This window comes from Spinacia oleracea, chromosome 2 (genome assembly GCF_020520425.1).
Source record: "Spinacia oleracea cultivar Varoflay chromosome 2, BTI_SOV_V1, whole genome shotgun sequence".
Classification (NCBI taxonomy): Eukaryota; Viridiplantae; Streptophyta; class Magnoliopsida; order Caryophyllales; family Amaranthaceae; genus Spinacia; species Spinacia oleracea.
In genome coordinates, this window is record NC_079488.1 from 104,802,531 (window position 1) to 104,816,219 (window position 13,689).

At 35.6% G+C, this 13,689-nt stretch overlaps 1 protein-coding gene across 1 annotated transcript; it reads right to left on the bottom strand.

Annotated features, from left to right (window-relative positions):
• Nucleotides 1-1,111: 1,111 nt before the first annotated feature.
• Nucleotides 1,112-9,355, bottom strand: LOC110790388 (tubulin gamma-1 chain). The gene is made up of 11 exons (XM_021995175.2): nucleotides 8,892-9,355; nucleotides 6,890-7,090; nucleotides 5,449-5,560; nucleotides 4,776-5,176; nucleotides 3,972-4,025; nucleotides 3,793-3,897; nucleotides 2,823-2,897; nucleotides 2,656-2,700; nucleotides 2,278-2,406; nucleotides 1,498-1,602; nucleotides 1,112-1,418 (listed from the first exon to the last, which is right to left on the bottom strand). Exons 1-11 carry the CDS (start codon nucleotides 9,018-9,020, stop codon nucleotides 1,350-1,352), a joined length of 1,425 nt encoding a protein of 474 aa, XP_021850867.1. The 5' UTR covers nucleotides 9,021-9,355; the 3' UTR covers nucleotides 1,112-1,349.
• Nucleotides 9,356-13,689: the final 4,334 nt, after the last annotated feature.

The following is a 13,689-nucleotide window of genomic DNA, read 5'->3' on the forward strand; positions in this document are numbered from 1 at the left end:
TTCCGATTAAATTTCCATTTCCGGAATCTATTTCCGATACGAACAATATTTAATATTTCCGATTCCGGAATTAATTTCCGTTTCGAACAAATATTTAATATTTCCGTTTCCGGAATTATTTTCCGATTCCGGTAATATTTCCGATTCTGACAATATTTCCGTTTCCGGCAATATTTCCGATTCTGGTAATATTTCCATTTCCAACAATATTTTCCGATACGTACCATGTTTCCGTTTCCGGCAACATCTACGACTTGGATAATATTCATATTTCCGATACGATCCATATTTCCGTTTCCGGCAATATCATCGTTTCCGGAGTATTCATTTCTTGCCTGTGACGATCTTAGCTCCCACTGAAACCAAGATCCGTCGGTTCCGAATATTCATAGATGGAGTATTTAATGCCATTAAATACTTGATCCGTTTACGTACTATTTGTGTGACCCTACGGGTTCAGTCAAGAGTAAGCTGTGGATTAATATCATTAATTCCACTTGAACTGAAGCGGCCTCTAGCTAGGCATTCAGCTCACTTGATCTCACTGAATTATTAACTTGTTAATTAATACTGAACCGCATTTATTAGACTTAACATAGAATGCATACTTGGACCAAGGGCATTATTTCCTTCAAAAAGTTGTTTAAAAACTCCGGACCTACTTGACCTGCACAACCTACCAGGCTACCACGAACCAAATCACATAGTTTGCCCACTTTTTCTGACACAACCCACGACCCGACCCACCCCGACTTTCAGTGTTAGCCATGTGTTAATTGATCCCGACCCATGACCTACCAAACTCACCCTTGACCACCCAACCGGCCTCGTTGTCCATCTCTAATCATGCCTTAATGTGGCTCAACTACCAGCCTGTCATTGGGCCTCAGCACAATGATACTATTCATCATATCATTATCCCATTGCCTTTAAATAGACTCCTGCAACAAGCGGGGTAAAGGGGGTTGGGCGTAAGAAACCTTACCCCTACAATTGCAAAGAGGTTTCCAATTGATCTATAAGCGATAACATAACAACCTTCTTGTACTTCATGAAAAAGACGCGAATAGGTCTTGAGAGTCATTTTGATTAAGTCTATTATACCCAAAAATCAAGAACAAATGAAACTTTGACTCCATTAGAAATGGACATAATGATCATACTATAGGGGGGAAATCAAACCTTGAGAGATTACAAACTGTCAAGTGTGTACTACATTTCTATACATATGTGATGGCCAGAAACGATTACTTAAATAATGCACATCAAAGTCGAAAAAAAGCTGATCTCAACATGAGATATCGACTGAAGGTTTTAGCAAAACTATAAAAGTAAAGCCTATGTCTGCTTCATACAGGCAAGTTTGGATCTACCATTCCTGCAGCGTTGCCTTCCCCACTCATAAGGTGGTCAGGATCCTGGAAAAACAAGTTTACCAATAAATTTATGATGTGCAACAAACAAGAGAAATAGCTATCTCAGAATCAAATACATTACCTCCATTCCCCATTTGATATAATCTGGGGATTCACAGGCCTTGTATTCTTCCACCAAACTTTCAATTATGTCTCTTGATTCGTCAAATTCAGATAAATCATTGTCCTGTCAATATTCCAGCTTAAGTCAAACTGAAGCTACACATCCTACTGATACCGCGTTAATTAGAAGCAGTTAGGATAAAAATGCATACGACTTCTGGCTAGCATCATTCATCAATACATGGAAAATTAACTACACAATGACTACCCATATCAAAGAACAAACTATACACACAGCATTGCCTAAGATAATGGCATGTATTTGTCAGAAAACATTAGACAGTGACTACACTCCATACCCACATATCAGATACAGGAACTTGACCTAAAAAGGAAAAGATTACTCCATAATCTATACAGAAGTACAAGACCATGTATGGTGTCTGGATGGCAAGATACAAGTTCAATCCTGCATCCTAATGATCTAGATAGCTAAACCTGGTAGTTAGCACAAAGGTCTCGGAAAAGACAAAGAGGTTATTACAGTAAGCTTTAGTGAAGTACAACAATTATCACTTAACTTCGACAAGTTCAATTAGATTTCAAATTAATCCAAGAAAGCAGAAACACAGATTGTGAAAGATGATGGTAAAACATAATATATCAAATATATATATATATATATATATATATATATATATAACAAATATTCACAGACGGATTATCACATAAGTTACTACAATAGGTAAAATAAAGTTAACAAGGTTTCTATCAGAAAAGGCAAACAACTGCTACTTACAGCAAACATTGGAAACTTCCGATAGTTGTCCAGGAAAGCTTGCTTCTTCCTCAATTTCTCGTATTGACTCAAGCACTTGCTAAAGAGATGACGTATGCTAGTGTGACTTGCCAACATGAGGCCACTAACCTAACAAGCATTAAAAAAGAAGAGATATTTACTCATCTGTAAGGAAATATATAAAGCTTCTAAAATAGTGACTCAAGTCTGGAGCAAATAATTATGGTCCAAAGCTAGAAAAATATAATATGCAATCTCCTTTTAGAAAATAACCGATCCAAGAAATGGGTGAAGGGAAACATATGATTCAGCAAAATCAACAGATCCTAGAAATGGGTGAAGAAAAAACATATGATTCAGCAAAAACTGAAAGTTTACCCTGTGTGCTGTCTGGACATACGGTGATTTCCTAGACAAAGCAACCTGAAAGTGGAAAAATTTGCAGGACAATATGAAAAATTATTGCAAAAGACCAAGAATTAGAAGACACAGAGATAACAGCTTTTATTATAATGTTGTATGCATAAATCTTTATTACAAAACACCTGAATGCTAGCAGGACCCCACTCAATGAAATTCACCAGCTTTCTTTCACGAATACGCTGCAGACTTTCATGAACCTGATCAAGATAAAAGCAAATATCAGAGTCCCATGTACTTCAGAGTTCCATAGATAGCTGGTCATTAGCAACATATAGGGTTCTGATCAAATGACTACTTCAAAATCCCATCCAAGTTTTGGTGCCTCCTAGATAGTGCTAATCTCTATTCTATAAGGGAAGAGAGGGAACACTTGGTGTCCATGTAAAAAGACTAAAGTACCTTACTTAAATTACTAATTAAATTGCATGTTCCAAATTGTCCTCATTTCTTCAACTTATTTTAAATACTGGTACAAGATTAACTAATTAAAAAATTTACAATATTTGATACGTATGTAATTTAGGATCGGAGTATGTTAAGTGATCCCTAAATAAAGGGGAAAAATCAAAACAAATTCAATAAAAAATAATAATTATGAGCAAACTTGAATATTCGCATAAGACAATTTACGCATGCAACGCATGCATACAGGAGTAGTTGTTATATAGGTAATCAAGAACTGGATCAAAAGGAGCAACGAGAAGGTGCCAACAGTATACAAGGCTAAAATGGGAAAAACAAAATAACCCCCAAGAAACATCATCTTCCCTAGCTAAAAAATCTATACACAATACACAGGTCCTAAATCCAAAACATCATGCATGCTCTTATCTACAGAATCAATGACGATCAATTATCTTGCTGACGCACTAGAATCTGACATTACAAGATTCTAAAAGAACAGCAAGTACAGGTATCATCCACAAATCTGAAATCCACGTGTGTAAATTATGGATGGGACAGAGTGCATGTCTGCATGCAAGGTGCAAGTTCTCAGCCAACTAGAAGAAATGCCCCAGGAAATCCTAACGACTAGGTCACTAGGATTTACTCAGACAAAAATCGCATAAGCAACAACCATACTCTTATTACCTGGGTTGGGTCCACTTCTCCTTGGATAATGTTTAAGATTGATATATACTTTGCTTGACTAGCTTCTTTAGTTCGAGCATAAGAAGAAACCATGATATTCTTAGTCTGCAGAAGAGATCACTGTTAAGAATAAGCCATTTATAATAGAATTTTAATACAACTGTCAAATCAAAACATGCCTGAAGAAGCCTTCGCATGACATCAAGTACGGTAGTTTTTCGAATTAAATTCGCCTGCAACAAGTTAGGAACAAAATTAGCCATCAACTGAAATTCCTGATAAAATACACTATTCCTGGAAGCAGTTTCTTTTTTCCAAAGCAATGCAGTTTACAATTAAACAAAAAAGAAAAAAAGAGTATTCCCATCATCAACGGGCTTGCTCTCCTTCTATCTTGTGACTTTGTCACATCGAGCAGTTTGGCTATACAAGTTTTGCGGGGAATTTGGAGAGAAGTCTCTCCTGATATATGTATTCCTGACAGTTCTTTGGCTTTGTGATTATATGAACCATAACAGAACTTTATAAAATAAAGCTAGTGATTAGTGAAGATGAAGAGGGATATTGTTTTATTGAGGTTCTATCCAGAGTTTTTCTTCAATTATGTGTAGCATGATCGGCACAATACTTATATTTGATTTTTTTTCCCCCATTTAATGTATGTGTTAAGTGTTCTTATCCTACACCCTATTCATAAAAGAAAATTTCCATAATATTTCACTTAAAAATATAATAAATTCAGGAATCAAGGTGTGGAAATGTCTTATTTATCATCAGATCACAGGGATTATGAGTTTCACCCTGTACATTAGCAAATTACAGAGTAAAACTGGAAATTGTGTGGAAGATTGGAGGCTAAAGGTGGAGGCAACTGAAGACTGTCAGGTTTTTCAAGCAACACAAAGCTTCCGAAAAAAATTGAATAATAATAAATTTCCGGGAGATGAAAACAAAAAACTGCATTTACATATACACAACCTTACCTGACGCTCAACCGTAAGTGGAGTATATCCAGTCATTAGAAAATGGCATCTGGGTGTAGGAATCAAAGAAGCGAGAAGACCAACCAAATCATTGTTCATATACCCTGGATACCGCAGTGTGGTTGTGCTGGCTGACATTACAGTAGAGACCAGTGAATTGGTCTGAGCAAAAGTAGGATTTGAAAGATGAAGCCGTTCCACCGCAATTCTGTTTAATGCAGTATTATCCAAAACCACAACACAGTCTGCATTGAGGGTCAGACGCTTAAGCGTCAACAAAGAGTTGTAAGGCTGCACCACAACATCACTCGTTTCCATCTGATTGGGAAACACACTATATGTCTGAACGAGCTTTTTGCTGTAGCGATCATTCAGGGTTTCCAGCAGATACGAACCCATACCTATTAGGAAAAAGATGTGCAAAAGAGATTAAATCACGTAATGCCATGCACTAGCATAAATGTGATTCCATCCACACTTCATGCATTTCAAGGCACGTCAATGCTCAATACTTCATTCTTTTCACCTTATTCTTTTCCTGTCCACGAGTATACTTATTAAAGCTTCAAAGGAACCTAGAAGAACATACTTTTAATTTCCATTTCTATATCAAAGAATCAGAAGGCAGCAGAAAACAACAAATTCTACAGACACGGAATAGAATATTTCTGACCTGACCCTGTTCCTCCAGCAATCGAATGACATAGAACAAAGCCTTCAAGACTATCACTTCCATCTGCTTCTCTATCAATCATGTCCATGATGTCCTCTTCAACATTCTTCCCCTGAGTGTACAAGAAGTCTACATCAAATTAAACACCAACAGAATACCAACGTATAAGAGACAGTAAATTACTAAATCAACATCAATTTACAACGCCTTCTTAAGTTCATCTTACTTTCCATATCCCCTGTTTCAAGCAAACCACAAATTATGATTAGCTGTCACGAGAGATCGCGCAGGTTGACCTTAGAATATGCCGCCTAGCTTCAAATTTTATGATTCATAAGTAATTAAATTATAAAGACCACCCTTAACTTGGAAAGATGACATGTAATGGTGTCAAGTTTGATGATACACTTAGACTCAAACTTTAACTGAAACCCTCAATTTGATTTAAAATAGACCTAAATATGAGCAAGATATCCTGTCCTCGACCCAACCCAACCCAAACATTCATTTAAGGTGGTAGTCTCATTTGCTAAAGTACAGCAATATTACTATCCACACATCTCCGGTACAAGGAAAAGATCAGGACACGATGTTTGGAAAAGTAATAAAAGGACCACAAATAGGTTTACGCACGGTAAAAGAAATCAGAAGGAATCTAATAATCTTAAAGAATAGTGGTTAACCCAGTGGAGAACTTGTGAAAAAGACATGATACATGCACACTCAAAATGTAATGTTTACAGATGCAAATTACAGAAAATTTTAAAACAGAAATGAATCATTGAGGAGATTTTTGACGAAGTAGCAACAGTCAGGAAAGATGGGGAAAAAAAAAAAACACAGTAATAGCACATGAATAAGCTCAATGCTTGCTCCTTTTCTCAGAGAAATGAGTAATCAAAGCTAAGTAAAGCTTCAATATCAGAAAACTGTGCAGTATCACAGTCTACGAAAGATCATCCAGGATCTCCAAAGCATCTTTACACGTTTACCCTTTAGAATCTCGATTGATCCAATATCATGAGGCAGTTTGCTGAATATTCAGAATGAATCTAATCAGGCAGAGTAAATGGCTGATGCAACAAAACAGGGATAGAGATGAAAGAGCTTTCAGGACATCTACGTGTGTAAAATCATACAATATCAAGTTAACCACTAAAAGAAAGTACTCCAGTCAACTGAGATGTTGGTGCTGTAGGCAGGAAAAATAAAATGTTTGACACGTCTATATCTATGTTTTAGAATTCTAGGTACGCTGGTACACTATATAACAAATGTATATCTACAAACTAGTCTTCCAGAAATCTGCAGAACTAAAGAAAATGTTGAAAAAACAGGACTTAATGTGTAACAAAACAATTAGTAGCTTGATATCCACATTACAAAAATGAATAAAATTTAGAAATCAGCAAAAACAAGATTTTTCATATGAGAGATATACCTGGTGATATCCACTGGCCCAATTGTTTCCAGCCCCTCCACCATGATCTGCGACAAAAACATTTTCATGATTGTAGAGATTCCGGTATTCACTGTTTTGTATACCATTAATTACTCTAGGCTCTAAATCAATAAGTAATGCTCGTGGTATGTAGTGCTGGTCATCAGCTTGGTAGAAAAAGACATCTTTCCGGTCGCCTCCCTGCAGATAATTAATGCAAACAGCACACTTCAAAAAACCATCATATAAACGATACACCATAGACAAATATTTTTTTTGCTAAGCATAGTTGGAATTGAATTAACTTCTTTTTTAATGAATTGCAGATCAACAGCAGTAAATAGAAGTGTTGATGAATGTGGGACAGTAAGATGATATGTGGTTAAAAGATCAGACTAATTTGTAACAACTATTACGTCATTACATGTAAAAGCATGCACTATAGATAGAGAAAATAATCCGGAGGGCAAAAGATACCGAGGAATCTGGAGAAGCAGAGAAGGGAGTAGCAAGTCAACTACAGAGCCTGGACTGAGGTTATGTCTCAAAACTAATTGGCAGAATGGTTAAGTCATCAACGAGGTTATACAATAAGGCACTTCATCGTCATGGCTTATCAAAAACCCAATAAACGTGACCATCAGTGGTAAACCTGCATACTCTTCCTACTGTAGAGGGATCCCAAAACATCTATCCAATTCCTATACAGAGCACTTCTATAAGCCAAGAGTTGGGGGCTTGGGCATACCACATTACCACCAACGAGGTCAAACAAATCCACGTTCAACATTATCCTCGTAGTGAAAGTGTGCAATACGTCCAAGCTGAGCTAAAAACACCAATTGTTGGGAGAGATATATGGAGGAGAACTAGCACAAACACATAGCATCCAGTGAGGTTACCTCCCAAATCACTTGGCTAAGAGTGGAGTAGGTCATAAGCCCACAAAAGTCACATATTAGAGCACTTCACTACAATTTTCGATGTAGGACTTAATCACTTATACAAGCCCCACAAAAAGGGAACAAAAACGACTAGTATTTAGACATGATGAGTTGATGATCACTGACTAGTTGGCAAAGTGCACGCACTAAGCATATACATGAAAACTGTTCAACAATCAAAGGCTGCCTAGAGGATATTTATGCTGATTAATGACACACAAGTCACTATCTAGAGTAATGACCTTCTCATGTCACTAGCAACATCCATATCATGTATTCAATAATTCAACACGTATATGAACATAACATTTATAATGCCCCTCTTAGAATCTCTGGTTAGAATGCAGGAAAAATTCATTCAATCCTCGAGGAAAAAGGAATTTTGAAATCTCCCTTATCTAGAAAATCATTGAGTTCTTATAACAGCTTTAATGGTTCAATTTTAACTATTGCCACTTCAGCCTAAAAGATGAGATTTACACTTTTCTTGATTACAACATCAATTCCTTTTAGTCTGCCTTTTTTCGTGATAGGTGGTGCTCCCTTAAGACACTTGCTACGGGAACATGAACCAATAAAGGGCCAACCAAAAACTAGTACCAAACACGAGCAACAACTTTAGTTACGCAGACTACCAAGATAAACCCTAAACCCAGAATGACACGAAATGCAGAAGAAACACTCCAATAATCAGCAAAAGAATGAGGTTTGAATTAGTTCATTTTAAAAAAATGAAAAAGCTACGAAATACTCCAATTACAATACTCAAAATTGCAGTACAATGCAGTACTCAAAATTCTTCATAATAATCTTTGCAAAACGCTATTCCCATAAACCCTACCTGCAACAGCTAAATATAAAATAATCCAACAGTTCCTTATAAACAGATGGGATTCAATTGCAAGGTTCAACAACAAATTAAGAAAATCCGAGGCAATCAATCAACAAAACAAACAATATATTCCTCTCAGCTCATAAAATTGCATACAAATGAAATTAAATTCTCAAATGAAGCAATAAAACCCTAAAATAAAAAAATGGATAGAATAAATTGAAACCTGAGTAGCGAAATCTTCGAGAATACCATCTTTGCTGATGCCGTGTTCGAGACAAAGCTGTTTCCAGAACTCCATACCGATTTGATTCCCGCATTGTCCGACTTGAAGCGTTATGATTTCTCGAGGCATTTTTGCAGTTCTGTTCGTCGGGAAATTTCTAGGGTTTTGGAGGGTTTTCTATATTATCTCACTCTCACTTTACTCTCTCTCACTGGCGGGGAAGAGCTTTTGAAAAGAGAGGGAAAAACAATAACAAAGAAAAAACAAAGGTCAAAATGATGATGGATCACGATTCACGATGGATGGAGGTGGTGGGGCGGACAACAGGGAGAAATCATTGCCAATTTTGAGACTAATCAGTTAAGTAATCAGTAATCAGTAATCAGTAATCACTAATCACTAATCAGCGTTACTACTCAAGCGTAGTTCCTGGCTTGTTACTATCGCTTGTTAGTTGTTACTATCGACTACGGAGTACGGAGTAGCTCGCAATCTTGCCTTGTCAATCATTAAAGAATTTTGGGACCAATGAATCGATGATGTATTGGTTTGATGGTTAAGATTGAAGGTTTGTGTACGATAGGTTTCAGGTTCGAATCTTGCTATTAGTTGATAATTTATATGGCAATTGGTTGGCTAGGTAATCACTTTTAAGAAAATTCAATTGTTTCTTTGTTCTGTAGTAGTATGCGAAATAATTTATGTTTATCAGTTAAGAATACTCTTTGGATTTGCATTCATGTGTATATATATTCCTAAGCACTCATATCATTCTATCCGGGTTGCTTGGACGTCACTTGCTCCTAGCACCCTTAAAATCAATCAATCAATACCTAGTATTTAAAAAACATAACCATCTCCATTTTAAGGACACGTAAACAACATTATTTTGAAGACACGTGACACACATGTAAGCAACACCAAAATGACACGGGTACAATTCTCCTACTTTTTCCATTTTTATTTTCATTTATTGGGTCATCTTCTGTCATATGTCCGTTCGTCGAACAGGCCCAAAAACTAGTTTATTTTAATTTGATAGTTATATTCGCCATAACTCGAGTGAAGCAGGGGTCGTTATTAGGGATCACCTGAGAAATAATATGGGTAATCGCTCTTACATCTGGGAGCAACACACACCCTTTTCTAGCAGAAGCTATAGCACTCCACAGTAGATTATTATTGGCAATTGAGAATAATATTAGACATGTTTTCATTAAGGGGGATAGCTTAATAATTCTTCAGATTTTGCAGGCTAAGTGCCCTTGGAAATTTCAGTTGTTTGGATGACAACAAACAACTGCTACTTGGTGCCTAGTGAATGTAAATCAAACACATACTTTCTAGGAAAATCTTATTATATAAGGGAACTCCTAGGTCAATTTAGTAATTGCACTTTTGGTGTCCTCTTATGAAATAGACTACAATACCCTTGATGATAATTTAGATTAAAAGAAAACATAAAACTAATTAAATTAACTAGCTTTTGAGCTCGTTCATTGAACGGGCGATTATATAGTGGTTGTGAAGCTGTATTTTAAAGTGTTGATTTTATTGTGGGTTACGTGATTTTAGTGGGAATATATAATTTATATAGAGGTCAAATTTAAAATTTGAAAATATACAAATTAGATGCTGAATTGATATTGAGTGCTAAAGCGGGAGATGGAGTGCAAGACGTTGAATGAATATATGTATTAAATGGTAAATTGATGTTAAAGGATGAAGATGTAGTGGAAGAGAGGTTGAAGATGTAAAATAAATACTTCGTATAACAAACAACAAAAGGAAAAATAAAAATAAAAAAATGGATGAAAGATGGAGGTGACACGTGGTGGATGAAAGATGCAGGTGACACGTGTCGTCTAACAATCAATGGTATTCCTTTTTAAATACTACTAGGTATAGATTATTTCAATCATGTTAAAATGTAAGGTGCTATAAATGTTACACGAAGTATTTCTTTTTTCCAATCAAATATTCAATCACCCCATTATGTTGATTAATTATCTTAATCACGCCCAAAACTCACCAGTAATTCCCTATAAGTAGCATCGTACTCCAAATATTCCAATCATGCAAGTAATAATTAACATGTCCTTGATGATCGTTAGTTGTAAAATATACGAAATGTTTGATGGCAAAGATTGAGATTTCATATGATTGATCGATTTGAGAATATATATAGATCGAGTACATAGTATTGGAAACATTAATTATTATAATAATATATTGGTAAAACACTATATATATATATATATATATATATATATATATATATATATATATATATATATATATATATATATATATATATATATATATATATACTGCCATTAGAAAACTATCATGCATAATATCAAACATTAATTTGTATCCTTAACAAACCCTTTCAAGTTGGAGCATATTGTGGATTGAAAGGGATTATAACAACTCCATAAAGTCACCATAGAGAATTCTCGATCAAATTACTCATTAAGCAAGGGAACACATGAAACACACAAACTTAAAACTCCAAATTAACCTAATATATATAATTACTCCTAAGACTCCATGCATAATATTCCTTAATTATTTAAATTATCATATAAGCACACATGCATTACACGAATGTGCAAACTTATTAATTAGCTAGATCGAGCTGAGCTAGGTATATTATATATAGATGGGATCATATCGTCTACCACAAGAAAGCTCCGATGACAAAGTTTCTCTTGTGATGAATATCACCGGAAACAGGGAGTCCGTACTGATTAAGCAAGCAATCAAGCCTCCATTCAGGCATGACTTCATAATCGGCGCGACTATACTTTGGATAATGAACTGGCATTTGAAACCCATGCACCGTCTGCCATTGCTGCCCTCCTTGCTGCCCATTCTTTACACTTTGCCTACTTGCTATTTGCTCCATTTTTACTAGCTAGTATACTTTTCCAATAATAATTTATAAGTAATTTATAAGTAATATGGTTTAACAATTAACATAATATACATAATGATGTATGATCTAGTGTTTATATAGGCAATATGTGTACGTTTTTTGTGGACATTACGTTATCTTGCCCTACAATCAATCAATATCGTCTTGTGGACATACCAAGGCTCGTGATATCTGATCAGTTATCATATTGATATTAGTGCCCGACTTTATTATTAATCTCACCTAACTTTTCAAAGGTTATTATTATTTCCGCTAAATATTTTTGGAACATACATAACTTAATCACATGCACACACGTCTAAACGATTAGTCGATTGGAGTTGGTGGAAAATTCACCTTATAACTTGGAGGTCATAGTTGCAAAATGCTTGAGAGTGACTCAAACGAAGACATGCGTAGCCGGGCTGGTTAACATGTACTAGGTGCTGGTTCGGTCGGCTTCCTTCTTCTTACCTATCCTTAGGAAGGTAATGTTATGTATAAATAATTACACGTGATTTTGTCATAACATTTCAACTTAAACATCCATGCCAGTAAAAAGATGCGTTTATATTATATTGATGCTTATTTATCGATTATGAAAACAAAATAAAACTATTGATCGATCGATCCACGGAATTAATCATGGGTGCTGAATTATTAGTTAGCACTGTTTAGGAAAAATTGTGGTGCTAAGATGATGAGATTATTATAGTGGTGGTTGAGTAATGGATTAATGGTAGACAATTAATCCGTCTCTTGGAGTTTGCTATGGTCACCACTCACCAACTTATCTCTTCTCCTCTGATGCTAGTATGCTACTGTAGATAAATTTAAGAATAATAAATAAACGTATACAAATATAAATGGGACTTAATTTACATATTGTGTCGTGTTGAAAAAATAAATGAAAGTTGCGTCGGTTTTCCAAAAAATTTGAGTGGAATAAAGGGTATTGAGTATCAAACCAACTTAATTTTTGTGTAAGGTACAGATTAAATCACAAAATGAATCAACTATTTTCAAATTCAATTTTCCCTTAATATGTTTTTATTACAATTTTAATTTTCAAATTACATTAAATAACTCGGGACGTCACCCTGTTCTATCCCTGGTTCTCGTTGGTAAAAAAAAAATAAAAAAAAAAATAAGTTGTGCCCGACATCATAAACTGCAAATTAGTGTAGTAGTTGGAAACTTGAGGCCACAAAAGTTGGTTTGGGGCATTGAGATTACTACTTTAAGTTATAACCAGCAGTTCGATACAATGCTTTCCACATCAATTATTGCAAAGTTTTGACATTTGATTTGTGTGCATCTACAGTTTGCATCATGTCCGATGTCTTGTGTTTCTTTTACGCATAGCACACCCGATTTACCGGAGCACGGGTCGCACACCTTGCTTATGGTAGGTGAGTCTCCCAACAAAATTTCTGCATACGGCGAGACTTGAACCCGATATCTCCCTTAAGCGGCACGTCTTGTGTTTCTTGTATACCTACTGTATTATTTTACTTTTTTAACTACGTATTTAGAATTAGGGAGATTTAATCTTTGTTCTCCCTACTACGAGGAGTTCCTACCGCGTTAGGCGAGTGGACAAATCTTCCTCGAAAGTTTGCTAATTTTATTTTTGTAACAACTCCGTATTTAGAATGGAGTTCACATGATAGGACGAGGATTTTGAGGCGTATGGTTAAAAGTGGGAGAACCGAAAATTTCTGTTTGTATAAGCTTGAATTGCAAATTGTTCATAAATGCAATCTAGAGAACGGCATATAAATATATATATAGGAATTATTTGCCATCCATGTCTTTGGCTGAAATTCAGCAATGAAAGCAGCAACAAGGATGAGGTCACTTGGTGCATCGCTAAAA

Excerpts from the sequence above, each read along its gene's own strand:
- LOC110790388 (XM_021995175.2), bottom strand. The coding sequence starts at position 9,020 with ATGCCTCGAGAAATCATAACGCTTCAAGTCGGACAATGCGGGAATCAA. Across the intron at positions 5,561-6,889 it reads GGGCCAGTGGATATCACCAG|GGGAAGAATGTTGAAGAGGA; the intron begins GTATATCTCTCA and ends TTGTACACTCAG. Across the intron at positions 2,407-2,655 it reads ATGTCCAGACAGCACACAGG|GTTAGTGGCCTCATGTTGGC; the intron begins GTAAACTTTCAG and ends AATGCTTGTTAG.